This window comes from Silurus meridionalis, chromosome 21 (genome assembly GCF_014805685.1).
Source record: "Silurus meridionalis isolate SWU-2019-XX chromosome 21, ASM1480568v1, whole genome shotgun sequence".
Classification (NCBI taxonomy): Eukaryota; Metazoa; Chordata; class Actinopteri; order Siluriformes; family Siluridae; genus Silurus; species Silurus meridionalis.
In genome coordinates, this window is record NC_060904.1 from 15,754,373 (window position 1) to 15,776,403 (window position 22,031).

The 22,031-nt window shown below is 35.5% G+C and overlaps 2 protein-coding genes across 6 annotated transcripts; both read right to left on the minus strand.

Moving 5' to 3' along the window:
- Window positions 1-839: 839 nt before the first annotated feature.
- On the minus strand, window positions 840-4,593 carry LOC124375467 (free fatty acid receptor 2-like). Its single transcript, XM_046833832.1, has 2 exons — window positions 4,160-4,593; window positions 840-1,834 (listed from the first exon to the last, which is right to left on the minus strand). Exon 2 carries the CDS (start codon window positions 1,817-1,819, stop codon window positions 854-856), a length of 966 nt encoding a protein of 321 aa, XP_046689788.1. The 5' UTR covers window positions 1,820-1,834; window positions 4,160-4,593; the 3' UTR covers window positions 840-853.
- An 87-nt stretch (window positions 4,594-4,680) lies between these two features.
- Window positions 4,681-21,850, minus strand: LOC124375465 (B-cell receptor CD22-like). 5 transcript variants are annotated; one of them, XM_046833827.1, is made up of 15 exons: window positions 21,697-21,850; window positions 18,584-18,728; window positions 18,323-18,395; window positions 18,029-18,082; window positions 15,227-15,583; window positions 14,296-14,592; window positions 13,614-13,874; window positions 12,830-13,090; window positions 11,690-11,950; window positions 10,557-10,817; window positions 9,419-9,679; window positions 8,109-8,375; window positions 7,026-7,116; window positions 6,297-6,453; window positions 4,681-5,043 (listed from the first exon to the last, which is right to left on the minus strand). In XM_046833827.1, exons 4-15 carry the CDS (start codon window positions 18,063-18,065, stop codon window positions 5,002-5,004), a joined length of 2,553 nt encoding a protein of 850 aa, XP_046689783.1. In that variant the 5' UTR covers window positions 18,066-18,082; window positions 18,323-18,395; window positions 18,584-18,728; window positions 21,697-21,850; the 3' UTR covers window positions 4,681-5,001. The 5 variants fall into 5 exon arrangements, with proteins under 5 accessions (XP_046689783.1, XP_046689782.1, XP_046689784.1 ...); XM_046833826.1 differs by lacking the exon at window positions 18,323-18,395; XM_046833828.1 differs by lacking the exons at window positions 9,419-9,679; window positions 18,323-18,395.
- Between the last annotated feature and the right edge of the window lie 181 nt (window positions 21,851-22,031).

A 22,031-nucleotide genomic window follows, 5' to 3' on the forward strand; every position in this document is an offset into this window, starting at 1 on the left:
CAATATAACAAAATATGAGTACAAAACATTTCGACAAGATACCACATAATGTTTATGAGTGTGGGAAGGTTTATGTGGAGTGCCATGACAGAGGTGTTTGACTATAGTGTAAGAACAGGAAGTGATGTTTCATGTTACTTTGGTTTAAAGTTTTGTAAAAGTTTTGCATAATGTCTTATAGTCATTCTGAGCACCTCAACAGTGTGATTACACAATAACAGGGAGTAGTTAATAAACCATTAAAAAGCTCATAGTGGGTCACAGTTTTTTGAACAGCCATTTTAACAAACCATTTCTGACAGGAAATGTCAGCATTTCAGTCACTTTCCCACACAAAACCAATTTTTTATCTCTTCATCCTCTTTCACAGGACACTGATCACATGTAAAGATGTCACTTAGGTTCACAAGTGACAGTTACAGTCCTGGGTATGATGTTTAGATCATCTGATTGTGGGGGCTGTGTAAGTCATTTTTATCCTGGGGTTTATGAAGGTTGGGGGTTATAAAGGGCGTGGTATTTGGTCCAACTTGTCTTGCAAAATACACTTCTATGTCTTGGCCCTAGCAACCTTAGATAGCAAACATTGGATTTATTGACTCCAATAAAGGATATTTGCAGTGAGAAACAAGCATTGAGGGTTGAATGGCTGAAGACATGTTCTGGCTTCCTCCCAATGTAAACTGTTCCATAAAATGGAAGGAGCTCATCAGGTCCGAATGGCCGGGTGAAGGGTGATTACCCAATCTGTCCACACTGAACTTGCTGCAAAGATTTTTTTGTTAGCAAATTTTCAAGGTCTTGCAAGACCCCCTAATTTGATACAAAGAGGTTTGCAGGAGATCAAACTCTACTACGTACTTTGCAATTCACCGGCATCATTATTTTGTATATGTTCTGTCCCGTTGCTTTGTCTCGCTCGATTCTGTGTAGTGCAGACATTTTTTATTCCATTGTCAGCCGTCTTAGTCCTGGGTCTTAGAAGACTCTTCAGATTCCCCTGAAAGGCAGCTGAGGAGAAGTAAAAAGTGATGGGGTCGAAGACTGTGTTGACGGTGGTGAGTAGTAACGCATCGGATCTCCATTCCACATTGTCCTTGAAAATGTAGCCTAGAATGTGTGTGATGTTGTAGGGCAGGAAACAGACCACAAATACCAACAGGGTCCCCATGGCCATGCCAACGGCTCTGCGACGCTTTTCCTTGTTGAGGCTGGCTGTGCGCCTGAGAATGTGAATGAATCTTGTGTAGCAGAAGGTGCAAACAATGAGTGGGAGGAAGTAGAGGACGAGGCAAAGCTCCAGACGCATGGGCAACACTACGTCCAGCTGGGGCTGAGTAAAGTTGTTGTAGCAGTCATGGCCCTGGTTATCTCCTCCAGTCAGGTGATCCACGATGTATACAAAGCAGAGATGGGTTGACGTTGTGAACCAGACAAAGATGCTACAGATGACTCCATATATAGGTTTTTGATGGATCTTGTACTTGACCGGAAATGCCACGCAAAGGTAGCGGTCAACACTAACAGCCATCAGGAGCAGTGAGCTGGTATAGATGGTGGAGAAGAATATGAACGTAATGAGGGGACACAGGTAACTAGGGAGAAGCCATCGCATTTCAGAAGCTGCCTCGTACATCTTGAAAGGAAGAAAGAGCAGGAAAAGAAGGTCGGATATGGTCAGATTGAGAAGAAGGAAGTCGGTGGGTGTGGGTTTATCATGGAGCTTCTTGATGAAGGCATACAACGCAAGTAGGTTTGCTGGCAGGCCGATCAGGAATGTCAGGATGTAGACTGACAGGATCACCACCCCTGACACCATGGCTTTGACAAACGTCTAAACAAAGGAAAATCAGTCTTGTTAATAATCTGGTAATATCTGGTGATAATCTTGTTACAAAATTTGTTGTATACTTACGTACATAAATACCTAAATAGATCATGTTTCTGGTGCATAGTTCAAAAATCATTTAGAGTTCTGTTATCAAAAAATCCCAGCCTTTAAACATCCCATTGAACACTATTTTATGAAAGAGAAAAGCTTATAGTACAATTGCCTGAAGGAAATCTTATAACACAAAGTAAGTGACTGGGTAGAGAAGACATTGTAGAAGACATTGTGGGAAAGGTTTAACATGCACAAGCCTCAAGATACATGAGATTTTTGTGGAGGGATAAGCTTAAGAACCAAAAAAGATCAATTTGTCCTATAATTAATATAAACGATCTGCTGCAATGGCTTCGGGCTGCATTTGCCATGAGCAGATATGCAATCAAATCTCTATCAGTAAACAGTTGATAACCTCAACAATGGTGAAACTGTTATGAAAGGACATTTGGAGTCTTTCAGATAAGGATGGGCTCCTTCTGATCCGGGTTCCATTCAGGTTATCTTCCTTATAGGAAATAATTGATCTATTTAAAATGTATATTTCTCCAAAGATACTTTTGGACAATATTTATTTTAAAAGCACTATACTAATTAAAATGAATTAATTAATTATTTTGATGAGACCAAAATCAACCAATAAGACCAATACTGTCCACCACTCTAACATCTAATGAAACATGGTGAAACATGGTGGTGGTAGCGTTAAATTGTCCTGTAAAGTAACTCCCTTCTTATCTTGCCACTTTTTAATCTCTGTTTGGTTGGAAAAGTGGTAATTTAGTGGCTAATACATTAGACTTCTGATCAGAAGGTCATAAGTTTGTATTCCAGTACCACCAATTTGGTACTTCTGGGCCCTTGATCAAGGCATTTAACCCTTAAATACTCAGTTGTATAAATGAACTAATTGTAAGTTGCTCTGGATAAAAGCATATGCCAAATGCCGCAAATATGGTAGGCAGCACCCCCTAGACAAATTTGGATCTTTTCTATATTTTAATAGAATGTATTTTTTGGTGTGCTCTGGGATGTTGGCTGGCAAAAGTTATGCAAACGTTTGTCTATGATTCATTTAAAAGCTCTTAGGTTTTCAAGATCTTGATTTAGAGAGCAATTGATTGTTGTTTAGGTATGTTGTCTAACAAACAAGGCGTATTTAAATCATGAATTGTACACAAGTCAGCTCCATTCAACACACATGAGAGTTTCACAGCACTGGAAAAACATCACAGCTTTGCAATGTAAATAATATTTTTAAATATATATATATATATATATATATATATATATATATATATATATATATATATATATATATATATATATATAATGATTTCTATATGTAAATAATTGTGTGAACTATATTGATCTTTCCTTTTTGAAAGGATCTCAATATTTGTTGTAGATTTCTGACTTAAAACACAGTTTGACGTTTAGTCCATTTTCAAGTTGATCCACAAGTTAAAATGAGTTTAATATGTTTTACATGGGTGTTGAGACAAAAGAAAAAATTTATTTGTTGCTGCTGAGATGCAAATTACTGAGACTGACATTACATGCCCAAAGCAGAAAAACAAACCCACACAACAACAACCACAACAACAACAAAAAAACAACCCAAACTAGCAGTCATGCATTAGTCTAGCAGGGCTGAGTGTGAGATTTGGATGTTTAATGCTAGTAAATAATGATGTATATAATGAGAATCTATGGCAAATTAAAAGGTTATTTCAGTTTTAGTTCTTTATTTACCTGATCCAGACACAGATATTAAGCCGATATAAAATACCTGATATTAAGTATGGAAATTGAATCATAATTAACTGGAAGAATAATCATGAATTGAAGGTTTTAATAAAATACATTTTATTTAGTGTAATCTTATTGTTGATGTAAAATTAAAGAACCAGAGAAGCCAAATCTATGTCCCAGCTGTGTATGAAGTTTAGCATAGTTTATACAGTCATAACAATACAGCATAAAATCCACAAAAATAGGAAGTATTTTGCTGAGCCACACAGTCTTTAATAATCCATCATGTACATTGCAAGCCACTATTAAAACAGCTATGTTGCATATATGGATCTAATAAACTGGTTATAAAATTAATATCGAAATGTTCCTCCGATGACCAAAGTCCAATAGAAATATTTAAATTTATTGATATTTAAAATTTAATTAGGATTATATTTAATAAGGATTATACATTTTTGTAATATTACAAACAATATTGAAGCAATAAATATTTAATAGAAAATATGATATACTTACATTGAAGGCAGGAATATGGAATTATATAGATGCGATGTCTTCAGCTTTAAATATAGCCATAAACAAGTCCAAAGTCCTTAAATAAATTCATTATAACTGATATACCCTGACATTACTTCATTAGAATTTCACTCTTATGCTAACATACTATTCCTTTTCATTCTTTTACATCCTGATTCGCATCCATGCTCCTCTCTTCTGACCAGTTTTCTTGGGAAGTCCTCGAAAGATTTGATGCAGTATTTCCTTCAGTCTAAGTAATGAACATAAATAAATGAGGCTTGTAAACCTTGGGTGACTTTTTTACGACCAGGCAGGGCCATCTGTTTTTATTTCTGGAGCAGTAGCTCTTTATAATCCTCTCTGATCGTGCGATTTCTGTTTATATAAGGAGCTACATATTAGATTAAACATGGAAAGGGGTTGATCTAAACCGTTCCACCTGGGCGAGTTTACACCAACACACCGAACGCTCTTTACTCGAATCAAACAACAAAAAAGAGAACAAATTCATCAGGTGATCTTGTGGGATCTTATAATGAAGTTTTAATTCAATCCAAAAGGAGACAATGTTCATTAAAAAAAATGTGCAAAAGAGTACAAAAATAGATATAAGAAAATACATACAGTACTTAAACGTATATACGTAATTAATAAAATAAAGCCTCTTAATTGAGTAAATAATAATAGTAATAAATAAAGCTGGTGCTTGTCATATAGAAGTTTGCATTTTGGACGTTGTGAATATAAATGTATTTAATGCTCAGTTCAGAAATTTGAACTCCATCAGCGAAGAAAGCCGTTCTCAGGTGCGATGCGTCGCCATCTTGATTCCTCACGATTTAACTTTTATCATAATTCTCGTAGATGCAAAATTCCCTGTCCTATAACACAGAGAAATAAGCGATCCAAATTAAAGATTCACAATCCAGAATTGTTCTTATTATTATCTCACCATTCCTCACTGCTTAAAATGCCCATTTTAATGTTCGAGCAATGAAATTAGCAATTTTTTTTGTGGTAAATCCATACAGGAGGGAGGAAAAAAGTCAATACAGCAGAAGATTAATTACGAATAATTACGTGTATTAATACACTTCGACTCTGGTTAGCTCAAATTTAATTACCTTTTCAAATGCCAAAATAAATGTTGCTTATACTGGCCAAAACTTGTATATAATACATAAAGGCAAACTGCTTGTTGGCAGAGGCAATCTCAAAAACTCAGGTGAGGGATGTGTAACATTACATTTAATCTGTGAGATGGTACTTCTTTTTATCCCAAATGAATGTGTACATTTGTTCGTAATAAAGTGGTGTATATAGTTGGTGTTCATTACCTGATATTGTGGCAGTGCAATATCGTAAAAAAGAATAAACGTCATTCATACAGAAACCAACAGTATGTATTTTACGCAATTGTCTAATATTTCTTTCTCCATCAGGATCGAGAGTGCAATAGTTAAGCGTAGTTTAATGCAACTTTACGGGAAGTGAGAAGCAGAGCTCGTTTTTTCATATTTTTTCACGTCATGTTGCCTGATGTTGGTGCAAGTTCAAGAAGAGAAGTTCATGAAACGTATTGAACATTGAAACCCTGAATGCAGGGTACATGACTATGCTTTGGCTGTTAAAGCAAAAGGTCCAGGTTTTCGGCGTTCCCGTAATTTCCTGTTTTGCCTAAACTGGGTTTGTTCCCCTGAGAAAGTGAATTGAATTACATTACACATAATAAAATAACAATAATGGTATAAAGTGGGTTTTAATAATAGAAAATAGATTCAGAGATTTTATCCAAACCGACTAACTAAACTTACCCAGAAGTTATCAGAAATTAGCATCGGAATCAAAAATGTTATAGACCAAACGTATCAGCACTTCAGTACAGTTAAAATTTTACTTTACACATCAGAGAGAAGAAAGGAAGGATGGTCATGGAATCACTGTTCCTATAACAGGAACGTGTTTTTGTCCATATAAATATTAAATATATAATAGTCAATGCCTGTGGTATAAGGAGCAGTAACATCCATCATTACTTAGTGTCCTGTGAAGACACACAATGTTGTGTCGCCTTCCTTACTTTCTTACTTTGTCGAAAAATGTTTGTTGAGAAGGTGTGTTGTAGATATGTTACCTGTTTTTCATTAGTCGGTGAAACCTGGTCTGTATTAGCATACAGGCTTTCATTAGCATACAGGCTTTCATCTAACTCTACGTTGTACTCATGGCACACTGCATTCGGTGTCACATTCTGGATGGTGCTGAGGTCTTCATTTGCTTTGGCACGGCGTCTAAACGCACAAAGTCACGTTAGATACATATATACAATTTGAAATAGTATATGATAGTAATAATAATTCATTAAATATTCATTCCTGGCCCACATTCACACATATATACTGTATATATATTTATGTATATGTCTGAATGAATATTTAATGAATTATTATTTAAATGAACACATTTTACATTTATTCATGAATACTTTTCTTGATTACAGATCTACAAAAAATAGGTTCTGAATATTTGAAAACATTATTATGTATACAATGTGTATATGCTGTTGATATCATAATGACATGAATTTGAATATTTATCAAGAAATTCGTTTTGTTCAGGGCTATAGATTTCCAAAAGCACCTGAAAAGTGTGCAGAGCTTAACAATAATGTGATGGTCATAAAAGACTGATATGAATATTTTGGATATTTTGAAATATCATGTTATTGTAAGAAATCTTTTTTTATATAATTATTTATGCAACTTAAACTATGAAATAGTTTAAAATGCTTACATTGTACAAAAACACATATTGTTGGTTTAAGTTGAGGATCAGCTATTTGTTTTTTTTTTTTATACTTTACCTCTTTTTACAAACCACAATCACTGTCACAAGAAGTATTAAGGCGAGGCATCCCCCCACTGCCCCAGCCACTATCAGAATGGAACCTTTTCCTTAAAACACGGGGGAAAAAAGTCAAAGATATCAAACTTACAAAGACAGATCTGCTTTCCTAAAATCTATTGTGGTGCCAGTGCTCGAATTGAGGGGTCGGGGCTTCGGGGTTCTGTGCCTCCTCTATAAGGCATTAGGGACTCCCCATGACAAGTTAAAAATAGTCTCAGGTTTAATCTTAAACCAAAATTATTTTAGTAAAAAATATCTAAATTATGCATCAACTGGGGACCCCCCATAAGACTTGACTAAATTCGAGCACTTTAATCCATGGCAGAGGTGTAAAGAATACCAGAAAATCATACTTGATCATACTCCTTTACAAGTTAAAAATTCTATATTGACAGTTGATTTGTGAAGTTTTGTTTCCTCAAATACAAATCAAGTTGTCCACCTCAACACCGCATTACCCATCAACACAACAGCCTCTTCAACATGCCCGAATGAAACAAGGATCAAAAAAGTCGGTCAAAAAAACAGACGATAAAAAATTAGTAAAGCGATCTTTTACAATAAGATCTTCAATTAACTAATTAAATTACAGTATCATGTCACAAAGAACCATTAGTATTAAAGGGACAAATACAATTACAAATCTTTAAAATTTAAACAAATATTCAGAGTGTGACTGTGATTTGATGCACCTCTTTTAGTCTCAGAGTTTCTCAGAGTTTTGGGGATTTATTCAAGTTCTTTTTGGAATGAAAATGAGGCCTTTGGTGCTTAAAAGTATTAACAGATTTGAGTAGGGGAGTGTTGAGCCTTAATGATCTTCAACAGAGGTGCACAATATAAGTAGTAACAGTCAATTAAAATAGAGTGGAGTAAAAACAACATTTACTAAACATTTCATAAATGTAGTTGAGTTGAGAGTCAAAGTTACTTATATCTTTGATACTCAGTAAAACTATAAAGTGACCAAATAATTACCTAAATACAGTAGTACATTTACTCAAATACACCGACTGATCCATGTAAACCTGAACTGTACCTTCATGTTGGACAGGTATCTCGTTGAAGATGGTGCCCACACTGTTTTTTGCAGTACAGTTGATGTTGCTGCCCTGAAGTCCAGTCAACTGTGACATTGTAAAACTTTCATTGCTCTTGGTCGTAATGTTGAAGGGTGGAAAATGTGCAATACTGCCATCTACAGCCCAGGAGATGACAGCACTTGGCTTGGACTTAGCTTGACACAGGCATTTTAGGATTCCATCCTGTTTGGAGCAAAACGAGCTCGGCAAGATGATCGGAGCATCTGTTATGCAGAGTAAATAAAAATGTAAAATATATGATTTAGCAAAGTAAAAGCTGGAACGTTACAGCAACGTGTTTCATGGAAAGCTCTTGGGTGACATATTAGTCCATAGCTAGAATAGTTAGCATGCCAAAAAAAAGTCAGTTAAATATCACAAAATGGAAATGTTCTGTCAGAGGAGAAGGTCATATTAACTTCAATGACCACTCTGTACATCTGTGGTGAGCAAAAAAGCATCTCAGTACACGCTGAATGTCGAATTAAGGGACACATGTGAGAGACATATGCTACAACAACATTAGATTTTACTGTAGATTGTTAAAAAAAATGGCTATCCTTTGTTCTGAGATCTGTTCTGCTTACTACAAATATAAAGGGTAGTTCTTTGAGTTATAGTTTAAGTTATAGCTCAAATCAATCTGGTCACTTTACTCTTTCCGTAACCACTAACAAACAATTTAGATTTTGCACAGGGATATCGGCAGCAGTATAAAGCAGTTAACACAAACAGAACATACTGTAAAATTAGAGAAGCTAGTAAAAACAAAAAAAGCAGGAAATAGACTCGTAATCAAGTAAAGTATCCCATATATACAGACAAACACACAGAATGGGAAAGGCAAAGCAATGAATGGGAAACCTACCTAAAACATGACCCCAGCAGAAGCATAACAATAAGAACCAGAAAACAGAACATCCATAGTCAAATAAAATGAAAAAAAAAAAAAATTAATTAACAGAAGTAAGTGATTAGTGTCATGTGATGTGCTGGGAAATTTGGTGTAAAGTTTTGTTAATAAAGCACTAACACTGAAAACTTGTTTTATAAATCCCAAATGAGCATCTTATTACAGAAAACTTCAACAATCACAATCAGCTAAAACATCAATTAGGAACCACAGTAACCACTTTTACCACACAGTGGAGATTCAAATGGATAAAAAAGCAATATTTTACTATAAAATACTAATAATTGAATATAGATCTCTAGAATCATGGGTTTAGGAGGACATTTAACACCAAAACACATCAGAACTACTCACAATAGACATTGAGCGATAGCTGCTTTGATTCACTCCTTCCGAGGGTGTTAATTCCGACGCAGGAAATGGACGTGTCTCTCCTGACGTTTTGAAGAACTACAGTATCTGTTGTGTGGCGGATTGTAGTGTTGTTATAGGTGACAAGCCACTCATAGTGTGTAGGGGCAGGCCTGCCCTTGGAGGAACATCTAAGTTTGATCGTGTTACCCTCAACCACAGTGTTGCTTTCAGTGTAAACTACTCTCACATCCACTGGGGCATCTGATGAAATGTATTAAATATGAAATATGTTTATTTCATACAGCAGCATTTTTATTTCCTATCACACAGTAGGGTTGTGTTATCAAGACCATTTTCCTGTCTTAAATAAGCATTTATTTCCATTAGTGGGAATTTCACATATAAGTGAATTTATTAAATTCTTCAGTTTCTTAATCATCACAATAAGGGTACATATTAATGTTAATAACGTTTTGTCAGTAGTTGAGGTTTTTGGCTTTGAGTTAAACTGCTTTCTTCTTCTTGTACACATAAATCATTGCAGCGACAGAAATGACCACTAGTGGCCAGTAAAAACAAACCATTAGCCACAAAGAACATGTTGTAGAGATATAGCCAACTGTACAAGTAAAAGCAGGCAGACGATATATTAAGAAAAGCCAGCTGTGACAGAAAAATAAATAAATAAAATAGACTTTATCAAAACAATATTAGGCCAAATAACTATAGTACCCCATTAACTTAAAACGAAAAGAAAATATGCTTCAGGAAGGGCTGACAAAAGGGATTTCATAAATCGCAATACTGTAAGTGTTTCTTTAGGTGGAAAATCACAAATTTCTCTGTGGAGTGAACAAAGTAAAGAAGGAAGGAAAAAAAAAGGAACATTAATAATAAATGAATAAATAAATAAATAAATAAATAAATAAATAAATAAATAAATAATACAATTCAGACTAATGAGAATTGAGAACCAGTATAAAAAGCAATATATATATTTTTTTTTGCAATGTTTTGATAAAATGCACACTATGAAAGACTGCAAAAAAAATTTGACTATTAATAAATTAAACATTACTTTCATGCAGCATTGCTACTTTTGGTGACTGGAGACATGCAACACATCTATATGACTTACAGTGGACATCGAGTAATAGCTGCTGTGATGTGCCCCGTCCAATAGTGTTAATGGCGATGCAGGAAACGGACGTGTCTCTCCTGACATTTTGAAGAACTACAGTATCTGTTGTGTGGCGGATTGTGGTGTTGTTATGGGTGACGAGCCACTCATAGTGTGTGGGGGCAGGCCTGCCCTTGGAGGAACATCTAAGTTTGATCGTGTTACCCTCAACCACAGTGTTGCTTTCAGTGTAAAATACTCTCACATTCACTGGGGCATCTGATGAAATGTAATAAATATGAAATATGTTTATTTCACACAGCAGCATTTTTATTTCCTATCACACAGTAGGGTTGTGTTATCAAGCCCATTTTCCTGTCTTGAATAAGCATTTATTTCCCATTAGTGGGAATTTCACATATAAGTGAATTCATTACATTTTTCAGTTTCCTAATTATCACAATAAGGGCAAATATTAATATTAATAACGTTTTGTCAGTAGTTGAGGTTTTTGGCTTTGAGTTAAACTGCTGTATTTCGTCTTCTTGTACACTAAATCATTGCAGCGACAGAAATGACCACTAGTGGCCAGTAAAAACAAACCATTAGCCACAAAGAACATGTTGTAGAGATATAGCCAGCTGTACAAAGGAAAAGCAGGCAGAAGATATAGTAAGAAAAGCCAGCTGTGACAGAAAAATAAATAAATAAAATACTTTATCAAAACAATATTAGGCCAAATAACTATAGTACCCCATTAACTTAAAACGAAAAGAAAATATGCTTCAGGAAGGGCTGACAATAGGGATTTCATAAATCGCAATACTGTAAGTGTTTCTTTAGGTGGAAAATCACAAATTTCTCTTTGAAGTAAATAAAGTAAAGAAGGAAGGGGGAAAAAAGGAACATTAATAATAAATAAATAAATAAATAAATAAATAAATAAATAAATAAATAATACAATTCAGACTAATGAGAATTGAGAACCAGTATAAAAAGCAATATATTTTTTGTTTTTGCAATGTTTTGATAAAATGCACACTACGAAAGACTGCAAAAAAAAAAGGGACTATTAATAAATTAAACATTACTTTCATGCAGCATTGCTACTCTCGGTGACTGGAGACATGCAACACATCTATATGACTTACAGTGGACATCGAGTAATAGCTGCTGTGATGTGCCCCGTCCAATAGTGTTAATGGCGACGCAGGAAACGGACGTGTCTCTCCTGACGTTTTGAAGAACTACAGTATCTCTTGTGTGGCGGACTGTGGTGTTGTTATGGGTGACGAGCCACTCATAGTGTGTGGGGGCAGGCCTGCCCTTGGAGGAACATCTAAGTTTGATCGTGTTACCCTCAACCACAGTGTTGCTGCCAGTGTAATCTACTCTCACATCCACTGGGGCATCTGATGAAATGTGTTAAATACGAAATATGTTTATTTCACACAGCAGCATTTTATTTCCTATCACACAGTAGGGTTGTGTTTTCAAGCCCATTTTCCTGTCTTGAATAAGCATTTATTTCCCATTAGTGGAATTTCACATATAAGTGAATTCATTACATTTTTCAGTTTCCTAATTATCACAATAAGGGCAAATATTAATATTAATAACGTTTTGTCAGTAGTTGAGGTTTTTGGCTTTGAGTTAAACTGCTGTATTTCGTCTTCTTGTACACTAAATCATTGCAGCGACAGAAATGACCACTAGTGGCCAGTAAAACAAACCATTAGCCACAAAGAACATGTTGTAGAGATATAGCCAGCTGTACAAAGGAAAAGCAGGCAGAAGATATAGTAAGAAAAGCCAGCTGTGACAGAAAAATAAATAAATAAAATACTTTATCAAAACAATATTAGGCCAAATAACTATAGTACCCCATTAACTTAAAACGAAAAGAAAATATGCTTCAGGAAGGGCTGACAAAGGGATTTCATAAATCGCAATACTGTAAGTGTTTCTTTAGGTGGAAAATCACAAATTTCTCTTTGAAGTAAATAAAGTAAAGAAGGAAGGGGGAAAAAAGGAACATTAATAATAAATAAATAAATAAATAAATAAATAAATAAATAAATAAATAAATAAATAAATAAATAATACAATTCAGACTAATGAGAATTGAGAACCAGTATAAAAAGCAATATATTTTTTGTTTTTGCAATGTTTTGATAAAATGCACACTACGAAAGACTGCAAAAAAAGGGACTATTAATAAATTAAACATTACTTTCATGCAGCATTGCTACTCGGTGACTGGAGACATGCAACACATCTATATGACTTACAGTGGACATCGAGTAATAGCTGCTGTGATGTGCCCCGTCCAATAGTGTTAATGGCGACGCAGGAAACGGACGTGTCTCTCCTGACGTTTTGAAGAACTACAGTATCTCTTGTGTGGCGGACTGTGGTGTTGTTATGGGTGACGAGCCACTCATAGTGTGTGGGGGCAGGCCTGCCCTTGGAGGAACATCTAAGTTTGATCGTGTTACCCTCAACCACAGTGTTGCTGCCAGTGTAATCTACTCTCACATCCACTGGGGCATCTGATGAAATGTGTTAAATACGAAATATGTTTATTTCACACAGCAGCATTTTTATTTCCTATCACACAGTAGGGTTGTGTTTTCCTGTGAAGCCTTCATGACTAAAAAATAAATAACTAAATTAGGCCAAATAACTATAGTACCTTATTAATGTATAAAGAAATGAAAATGTGCTTGCGACTGACATCAACAAATTGCCCTCTGGGGTGAATAAAGTAAAGAAGGAAGGGATTTAAAAATAAATGGAATTGAAATTTAAAAAAGAAATGTAAAAATTAAATCAATATAATAAAAATAATAATAATTATTATTATACACTTCAGACTAATAAGAATTGAGAACCAGTATAAAAAGAAATAAATATCTTGTTTTTACAATGTTGTAATGAAATGCACACTGTGAAATACTGGGACTATTAATTAAATGGGACTATTAATTAATCAAACACTATATTTATGCAGCATTTCTATTCTCTGTAGAAGGAGACATGCAACATATATTGAAAAACATCTAAATGACTTACAGTGGACATCGAGCGTTTGCTGTATTGATGTGCCCTGTCCGAAGGCGTTAGTGGCGCTGCAGGTAACGAATGTGTCTCTCCTCACATTTGGAAGGGTCAGGGTTTGTACGGTGTAGCGGTTGGTGATGCTGTTATGGGTGACAACCCACTCGTATTTTGTGGCTGCAGGTTTGCTTTTGCTGGCACATCTAAGGGTGATCTGTTTACCCTCAACCACAGTGCTGCTTCCTGGGTATTCGATTTTCACATCAGTGGGGGCATCTGATGAAAATTGTTATGCACAAAGTGTATTTTATTGTCATATCCTGCAAATACACTTTTTTCAACATAAAATTGCTCCCAGGGTTTGATTCGACATGCGAATAAATACAAAAATAACAAGAAAGACAAAATGCTCTCTCTTTTGCACTATGGTAGGCAAAGTGTATTATTTAAAAACGTATATTTGTTCACTGAATTCCACATGGCGTTAAATATTAAGGCGATACAAGATAGGAATTTACTGAAATGACAAGAAATAATTGTTAAGGCATAAGATACTAAGTTGGAATAATGACAACATGAGAAATATATATATATATATATTTTTGCACAATGTATAGAATGCAAAAACTGCTGATTTTACAATATCGTCTTTTGACTTGATATCGAATGCGAAACGTTTCTTAGAGACTTTACTTACATTTGACGTCGAGCAAAACCGAATAACTTGAAAAAGACTGTCCACTGAGAGCACTCCTGCAGCTGAGACTTTTACCCTGATCTTGTTGAGTTACTCTGAACGTAGCAGTGGACATAGTTTCCATTATTCCTGACCCTTTATCCACGTGGGATAATGTATTAGAAATGGAACTCAAACCCAGCCATTCAATCGATGGTGGAGATGGACGGCAGGAATGGCGGAATGTGCATGTTGCAGTGAAAGACCTTCCCGCTACCTGTTCATTTTGTATAGCCATTCTTGGTCTTTCAGGTTCCTCTGTGAAAAAAAGAAAAGTGTAAGTAAGTTCATACTATAGAAATGAACACCTAACATAATGGTTGTAGGAACATGAAATGTCTGGTGGTAGGAGGCTGATTTTGTTGGTTAGTTGGCTTGTTGTTGTTGGGAAGAGAAAGAATACCATCCATCCCAATGCAGACAACAGGGCCACTGTTGCTCCCCTGGTTCTGTGGTGTGGCATTGCTGGGATTCAACCTCACAAGCTGTCTGATCATTTGTGTGAGTGATAACTTGAGCGGTTGTCTTTCAGATTTTTAACAAAACATAAAAAAGTCCAACCATATACACACTTCATAGACAATTTTTTTTATTTTTTTATTTTTTATTTTTTTTCAGCCATTTCCATTGTTATGCATTGTATAAAATGCATCATACAGACATACAGACCCACACTGGCTGTACATTTACATTTATGGCATTTGGCAGACGGCCTGACATCTTATTCATACAAGTGAGCAACTAAGATTTTAAGGGCCTTGCTCAGGGGCCCAAGAATGGTACCTTGGCTGGGATTTGAAATCATGACCTTCAGATCTAAAGTCAAATTATATTCCTATGGTATGATGTACATTATATTATATATAATTATATACATTATCTCTATACTCACCAACAACTATTTTGATTGTTCGGTCATAAAACCCACTGTTATCCCCATCATTTTTCCAGATCCATGCGTACAAGTCCACCTCGCCATCATCTTTTCGGACGTTGTCAATCCTTAAAGTGCAGTCTCCAGATCGGGAATTTCCTGGGACTGATGTCCTTCCTCTAAACTGCTCCAGTATCGTACTGCGGTCATTGGCGTACACAACCGGGTATCCTCTTGTTTTATAATAGTACCATTCAACTTTACTATAAGGGACAGTGCTGCACGACACCAACGCACAGCTTCCCTTGATGGCTTTGACTGGTCCTTCGGCATACGTCGCTGTCCAGCCGTGACACACTCCGCCTAATAGTGAAACTGAGAAGATATTCGAAAACAGGGAAGACCATTCATTACTTCTTGTTCATTAATTAAAAGACAATATAAATATAAAATACTTCAAATTTCCTCATATAAGGGAATGCTTTTTTTTTTATGACATCACCAACATATCAAGAAGATTGTATAACAAAAATGTGTCATTTTACCATTGCACAAGGAGCAATTACAAGCATTTTCATCATTTTCACAAGCATTCGAATTTTTACATTACGAATGGTTCTACAAACAAACATCAAATACGATAACAAAGAAAAAGAGCTGCTGGCGTGTAAGAACATGCGTTAAACAAACTGTTGCGTTTGCATGAGCACAAGTTCTGCTTTTTTTTTTTTTACATGTGTTCTTTAAATAATGCAAAACCACATCCTGCCTTTTTCATAGAACTTAAAACCAGATCATTAAAGTTAACCAAAAGCTATGTGCAAATTGGAGAACCAATAACCAAATGTAACATTAACAAAGTGCTGTCTTTGCAAAATGGCTTGAACTGAATTTATTTATATATTGAAAATTCATCATCTGATTTCTACAGTAAAGAGCTTTGGTGTCATCTAATGAATATCTAGTGAAGAATTTAGGTGTCATAGCTGATGCATGTCAGTTCATGTGGGGGTGTAACAAAACTGTAACAACCAAACTGAAGTGTGAGTTGTTGGCTTGAGCATCTTTAGAAATCGCTGTGTTGTTTTTTGTTTTTGTTTGTAGTTATTGTTGCGCATAACATTATCAGAGTTTACACAGACAAAAAACAAGGTTATAGTGGGTTAAATCTATCATGCATTTATATATGAATACATTTTTTACCCCACTGTGGTTGAAACTAATTCAGTATTTAGGTTACTGTGGTCTTCACTGTGGACCTCATATTAGCGCCTCTGTCAACAATCATGCCACAAATGCTGACTCAGCTCAACTATACAATAATAATTACAACTAATACAACGTATCAACTAATTATCTGTTATTAGAAGTAATTAAGGGTTTTATCCTCATCCTGTGTTTGTCTCATGATTCTTTTGAGACCAGATAGATAGATAGATAGATAGATAGATAGATAGATAGATAGATAGATAGATAGACAGACAGACAGACAGACAGACAGACAGACAGACAGACAGGTAAATAGACAGGTAAATAGTTAGATAGATAGATAGATAGATAGATAGATAGATAGATAGATAGATAGATAGATAGATAGATAGATAGATAGATAGACAGACAGACAGACAGACAGACAGACAGACAGACAGACAGGTAAATAGATAGATAGATAGATAGATAGATAGATAGATAGATAGATAGATAGATAGATAGACAGACAGACAGACAGACAGACAGACAGACAGACAGACAGACAGGTAGATAGATAGATAGATAGATAGATAGATAGATAGATAGATAGATAGATAGATAGATAGATAGATAGATAGATAGATAACAAACAGGCAGGCAGGCAGGCGGGCAGGCAGACAGACAGACAGACAGACAGACAGACAGACAGACAGATAGATAGATAGATCAAATCACATTTGTCCTCATTCTGAAATTGAATATAGCATTTATATGACAATCACAGCTGAACAACTAACTAACTAACAAACTAACTAACAAATGAATTGATTTCACAGCAAAGTAACTCACAGTAAATACTTAATGCAATCTATTTTTATTTTAACAGAAAACTCTACACATTGCAGCTACTTTAGGTCAATCATTTCTTCAAATACAAAAGCAGAAATAAAACGTGTTGCTTGTTTCTCAATCAGAGGCAATCACTCGACACACCTATAATTTTGTGTGTAGGACAAACACGTATACAGTCCCTGTCCTCAATGTACAGCGAGAGAAAACACATATAATATACATTTCTTCTACTAAAAGGGCTCTTTTTTTTAATCTTTTTTTAATACTTGGTAAATAATTTTGCACATACTCCACAAATTTCTTTCCTCCATGTCCAGTTTTATGGATTACTGTGTGTAGCTTCATCAGCTGCAATCCTAAATTAGGCCATTTCAGCATGTGGTGCCAAAATCTAATACGTAATAATTATTTTGGTTATTACTACTAATAATAATTAGAATAATAATAACACTATTAATAACTAGATTGTGACATTGACTGGAGAAAGTATGAACGGTGCACAATGGTGCAAAACTCGTCACTGGATGATAATCGATAAAGCGAAATTCGATAAATAGACCCCTGATAAATCCAATCAATTAATAAACAAATAAATACACGATACAATATTTTTTTTTACCTATTTATTAAAGCCTCCTGTAAACATATCATTAAAATATTTAATAAAATATAATTAAAATAAATAAAAAAAAAAAATCTAAAATATTCTACATGACGGATGAGTAACTGTGGTTTAGGTTTTTCATCATGCAATACTCAATTGTTCAATTATTTTACCTAGAATGAAGATCTTGAGTGTCCAGAATCCATCCATTGCTGAAATCTGGTTTACTGGTTTAAAACAAGAAATACAAAAGAAATCATTTTACACGTTACAGATTTTTTTTTCACACCTCAACATGTACAAAAGCTAGTTTGCGCATCTCTCAATAACTTTCGAGGTACCGTATAAAAAAACAAAAAGAAACATGCATTCTATTAATACTCATATACATGTATAATGTAATACGTGTAATAAGAACATAGAGTGTAAAACTATTGCAATAAGGAATTCAGAGTGCATAATCTTACCTGTATAATGCAGATTTGTACAGTAAATATTTTTTTCCTATAACATACAGTAGCTCATTCCAGAATTCCTACCCTTTAAACACACAATACTCTTTTTGTCTTTACTTTGTCTTCCAAACCCATCAAACAGAAACATGCAGAAGAGGATGTCGATAGCAAAAATAAATGAAGTGAAACTGTACATTTTCTACTTTCACCCGAACCTTATTTACCAAACTGAACAGAACGGTTAAGAAAGATCCATCACAGGTGAGTCCTTACCTTTATAAGGTAGACTAATGATTTTTCTGCTGTGTTCAGACGTTGGCTAGTAGTGATGCTTCTGGAGCTTGTGGAGTGAAGCTTGTGCTATTTACACGTCTTGGAGGTGAAGAGACCAATAGCACAACCCACTTCTCCTAATAGTCTGCAGGGTTGCCATGTTGATTGGTTAATAGATGACGCAATAAGTCTAAACAAACACACTGGAACTTTTTGTAAGATGTTGATAATGATGAGTGTGATCATGATGATGATGATTTTTATTACTTTTATTATTTTCTTAACTTTTTTTTTTTACATTCCCAGAAATGATATTCATTCTATCAGCAGGCTCCTAAGTTTCATATACACCCAAATCCCTAAACACATCAAGGAAGCTTCCTCTTTCCTCACAGAGAACTACCATCTGGTATGAGTTTTTATTCCTTGTAAGTGAAATCAGGTTGATGTTCGATGACCAATTTAAATAGACAGTAAGCAAACAAAAACAAAACAAAACACGTCGCTCATTTGTGCTTCGGTGAACCTTCAGATACTAAAGCTAGCACCGTGTGGTGTTCAGAGGGGACATACAGTAGATGTGTGGAAAAAAATTCATTTCCTGGAAACGTTTTGACTGTGAACACGCTCTTGCTTTATTTGGACGCTCTGCTGTTGGTGGTCTTCAAAGTGCAACGTTGGCTGATATGCTATTAATACGTTGTGCATAAAAAAACAAACTACAAAAAACAATTAACAAATGCCCTCAGAAGTGGTTCTTCAAACGCTGAACGTGTTTCGCTTCTTTATATTTCACAGGGAATGTAGCTTACTTTATGTGATGGTGACAGTTTGGCAGAGTTTGAGGGGTAAATAAGATAAATCTGTTGAGTGAACAATAAAAACAAACAAAAAAAGAGCTTCCAATGTGCCTATGTTGTACACAACCATTTCTCGTGTAAGATATACTTGCATTGGGAGATTGGTGAATTCCTTAGCGCTTGTTCTTGCTGTTCTTGGAAATCACATTTTCTCACACTTGCTGGATCGAAAACACACTTTTACGAATGTACTGGAACTGCTCATATTAAACTGCTAGGCTCTAATGGGCTGAAAAGAAGGTTTTGGGCTCATGATCATTTTAATATCAATCGGTGTTTGACTCATTTAGTAGATCAGAGTGCAAAGAGTAACATTAGAGTCTTTTCAGATAAACTGAGTGACAAAAATGATAACAGGAAAATTATAGCCGTAATAAATCGTAGTACTTTCTTATCAATCTTATCGTCCCTACATTGGCTTCCGGTTAAGTTTCGAATAGACTACAAACTACTGCTACTCACTTATAAAGCACTAAATGGTTCGGCTCCCATGTATCTCTCCAGTCTTTTAACTCGCTACAATCCGTCACGCTCCCTGAGATCTCAAAACTCTGGGCTTCTAGTAGTTCCTAGAATAGCAAAGTCCACTAAAGGTGGTAGAGCATTTTCACATTTAGCTCCTAAACTCTGGAATGGTCTTCCTGACGGTGTTCGGGGCTCAGACACACTCACCCAGTTTAAGTGCAGATTAAAAACATATCTTTTTAGCAAAGCCTACACATAACACACATCACATCATAACCTTGTGCTCCAGAATATCTGATCACATGCACATTATCAACTTGTGCTGTTAATATCATGAACAGCAGCTACGCTAATTCCTCTCCACTGCTTCTCTTTCTCTCCCCATCCCGAGGCTTCCTGAGGTTTGGCCAGCTCCAGTCACCTCCCACCTCATGAAGATTATGGACTTTAAAGAAGTAGATGCCAAACTCGCAAACATCCTGAACCATCTAGAGACGTACCAGTGCCAATTGGATCCCACTTCATGTGTGGAGTTTGACATTGGACCTCCTGAAGTGTTTAAAGGCTCTGGCATGGAGAAGCTGATGCTGGATCTGTGATGATCACAAATGTTGAGCTCAGTAGCTCCTACTTCTATACCAAAGACTGTTGAAAGAACATTTACTTATAATCTTATACTCCAGTGCTCATGTTAGTTCTCACTCTCCAGTGTTCTGTATTGTTGAAAGATTTATGATCACAATCTTGATGTCACCCAAATGAGGATGGGTTCCCCTTTTTGTGTCTGGTTCCTCTCAAGGTTTCTTCCTCATTACATCTAAGAGAGTTTTTCCTTGCCACAGTCGCCACGGCTGCTCATCAGGGATAAATTCACACCATTCACCTTGACTGTTGATTTCTGTAAAGCTGCTTTGAGACAATGTCTGTTGTGAAAAGCGCTATAGAAATAAACTTGACTTGACTACTTTGGATACGTATGTACATTTGAAGGCAAAAAACTTTTGTACTTTTATATTTTTGGCAGACGCCCTCATCCAGAGCGGCTTACAATTATCTCATTAATACCACTGAGCAGATAAGGGCCTTGATCAAGGGCCCAGAAATGGCAGCTTGGTGGGATTTGAACTCATGTCCATCTGATCAGAAGTCCAACAGCTTAACTGCTGTGCTACCACCTACTCCAGTGACAGTTTAAATGGAGCACTTTTACTTTTACTAGAGTAATATTTTACCTACTGTATCTCTTTATGCTTTAGATCAGGGGTCAGCAACCTTTTTGAAACTGAGAGCTACTTCTTGGGTACCGATTAATGTGAAGGGTTTGATACCAGTTTGATACGCACAGTTTTCAGTTTGATCTGAAATAACAAATTTGTTTAATTTACATGTTATTATTAATAATTAATAATATTCATTTATGTAAAGACACTGATCGTGTTAATGATTTCTCATAATTTACCAAAGTTCAACCATGTTGGTGACCCCGGCATTAAATAAAGGTGTCTGACAAATCAATAAATGCAAATGTAATGTAAATGAAGAATCAAAAGGAAAAAAGGAAAAAAAAAACATACCAATATATAAATAATGCATGCAATTTAATGTTCATTGATATTAATTGCATATCATACACACATGCACAAGGCAGATAGTTAGTTTATGCTCACACAGTGAGACTCTTGTGAGAACTCATGGTTGATGTACAGTATGTTAGCGTGTGTTACAGTATGTTCGCGTTTCTGGAAATGAAAACAATCGAGAAAAGACGTGAAACGTGCACATACTTACTGTAACGTTATAATTGTAACAGATACAGTGACGTTATTCTGTAACTATTTTGAAGATTTCTTATAGACATGCATTTATACATTTAGTTTCCAGGCTCGGCTTCAGATGAGGTTACTTTCACTTTTGTTTTCTTTACTTCTTATTCATTTTTTATTTCCGCCTGTAATTAACTATGTTCACTGAAGCTAAAAAGAATAAAATCACACGTTTCCTTCACCTATATTCTCAATATCTGAAAATAATAATAATAAAAAAAAAACTTCCAGACCAGGGAACACCCCCCTGAATCTTGACCACGCCCCTCTTCCTTCTGGAGCGTCGTCGTTCACTATAGT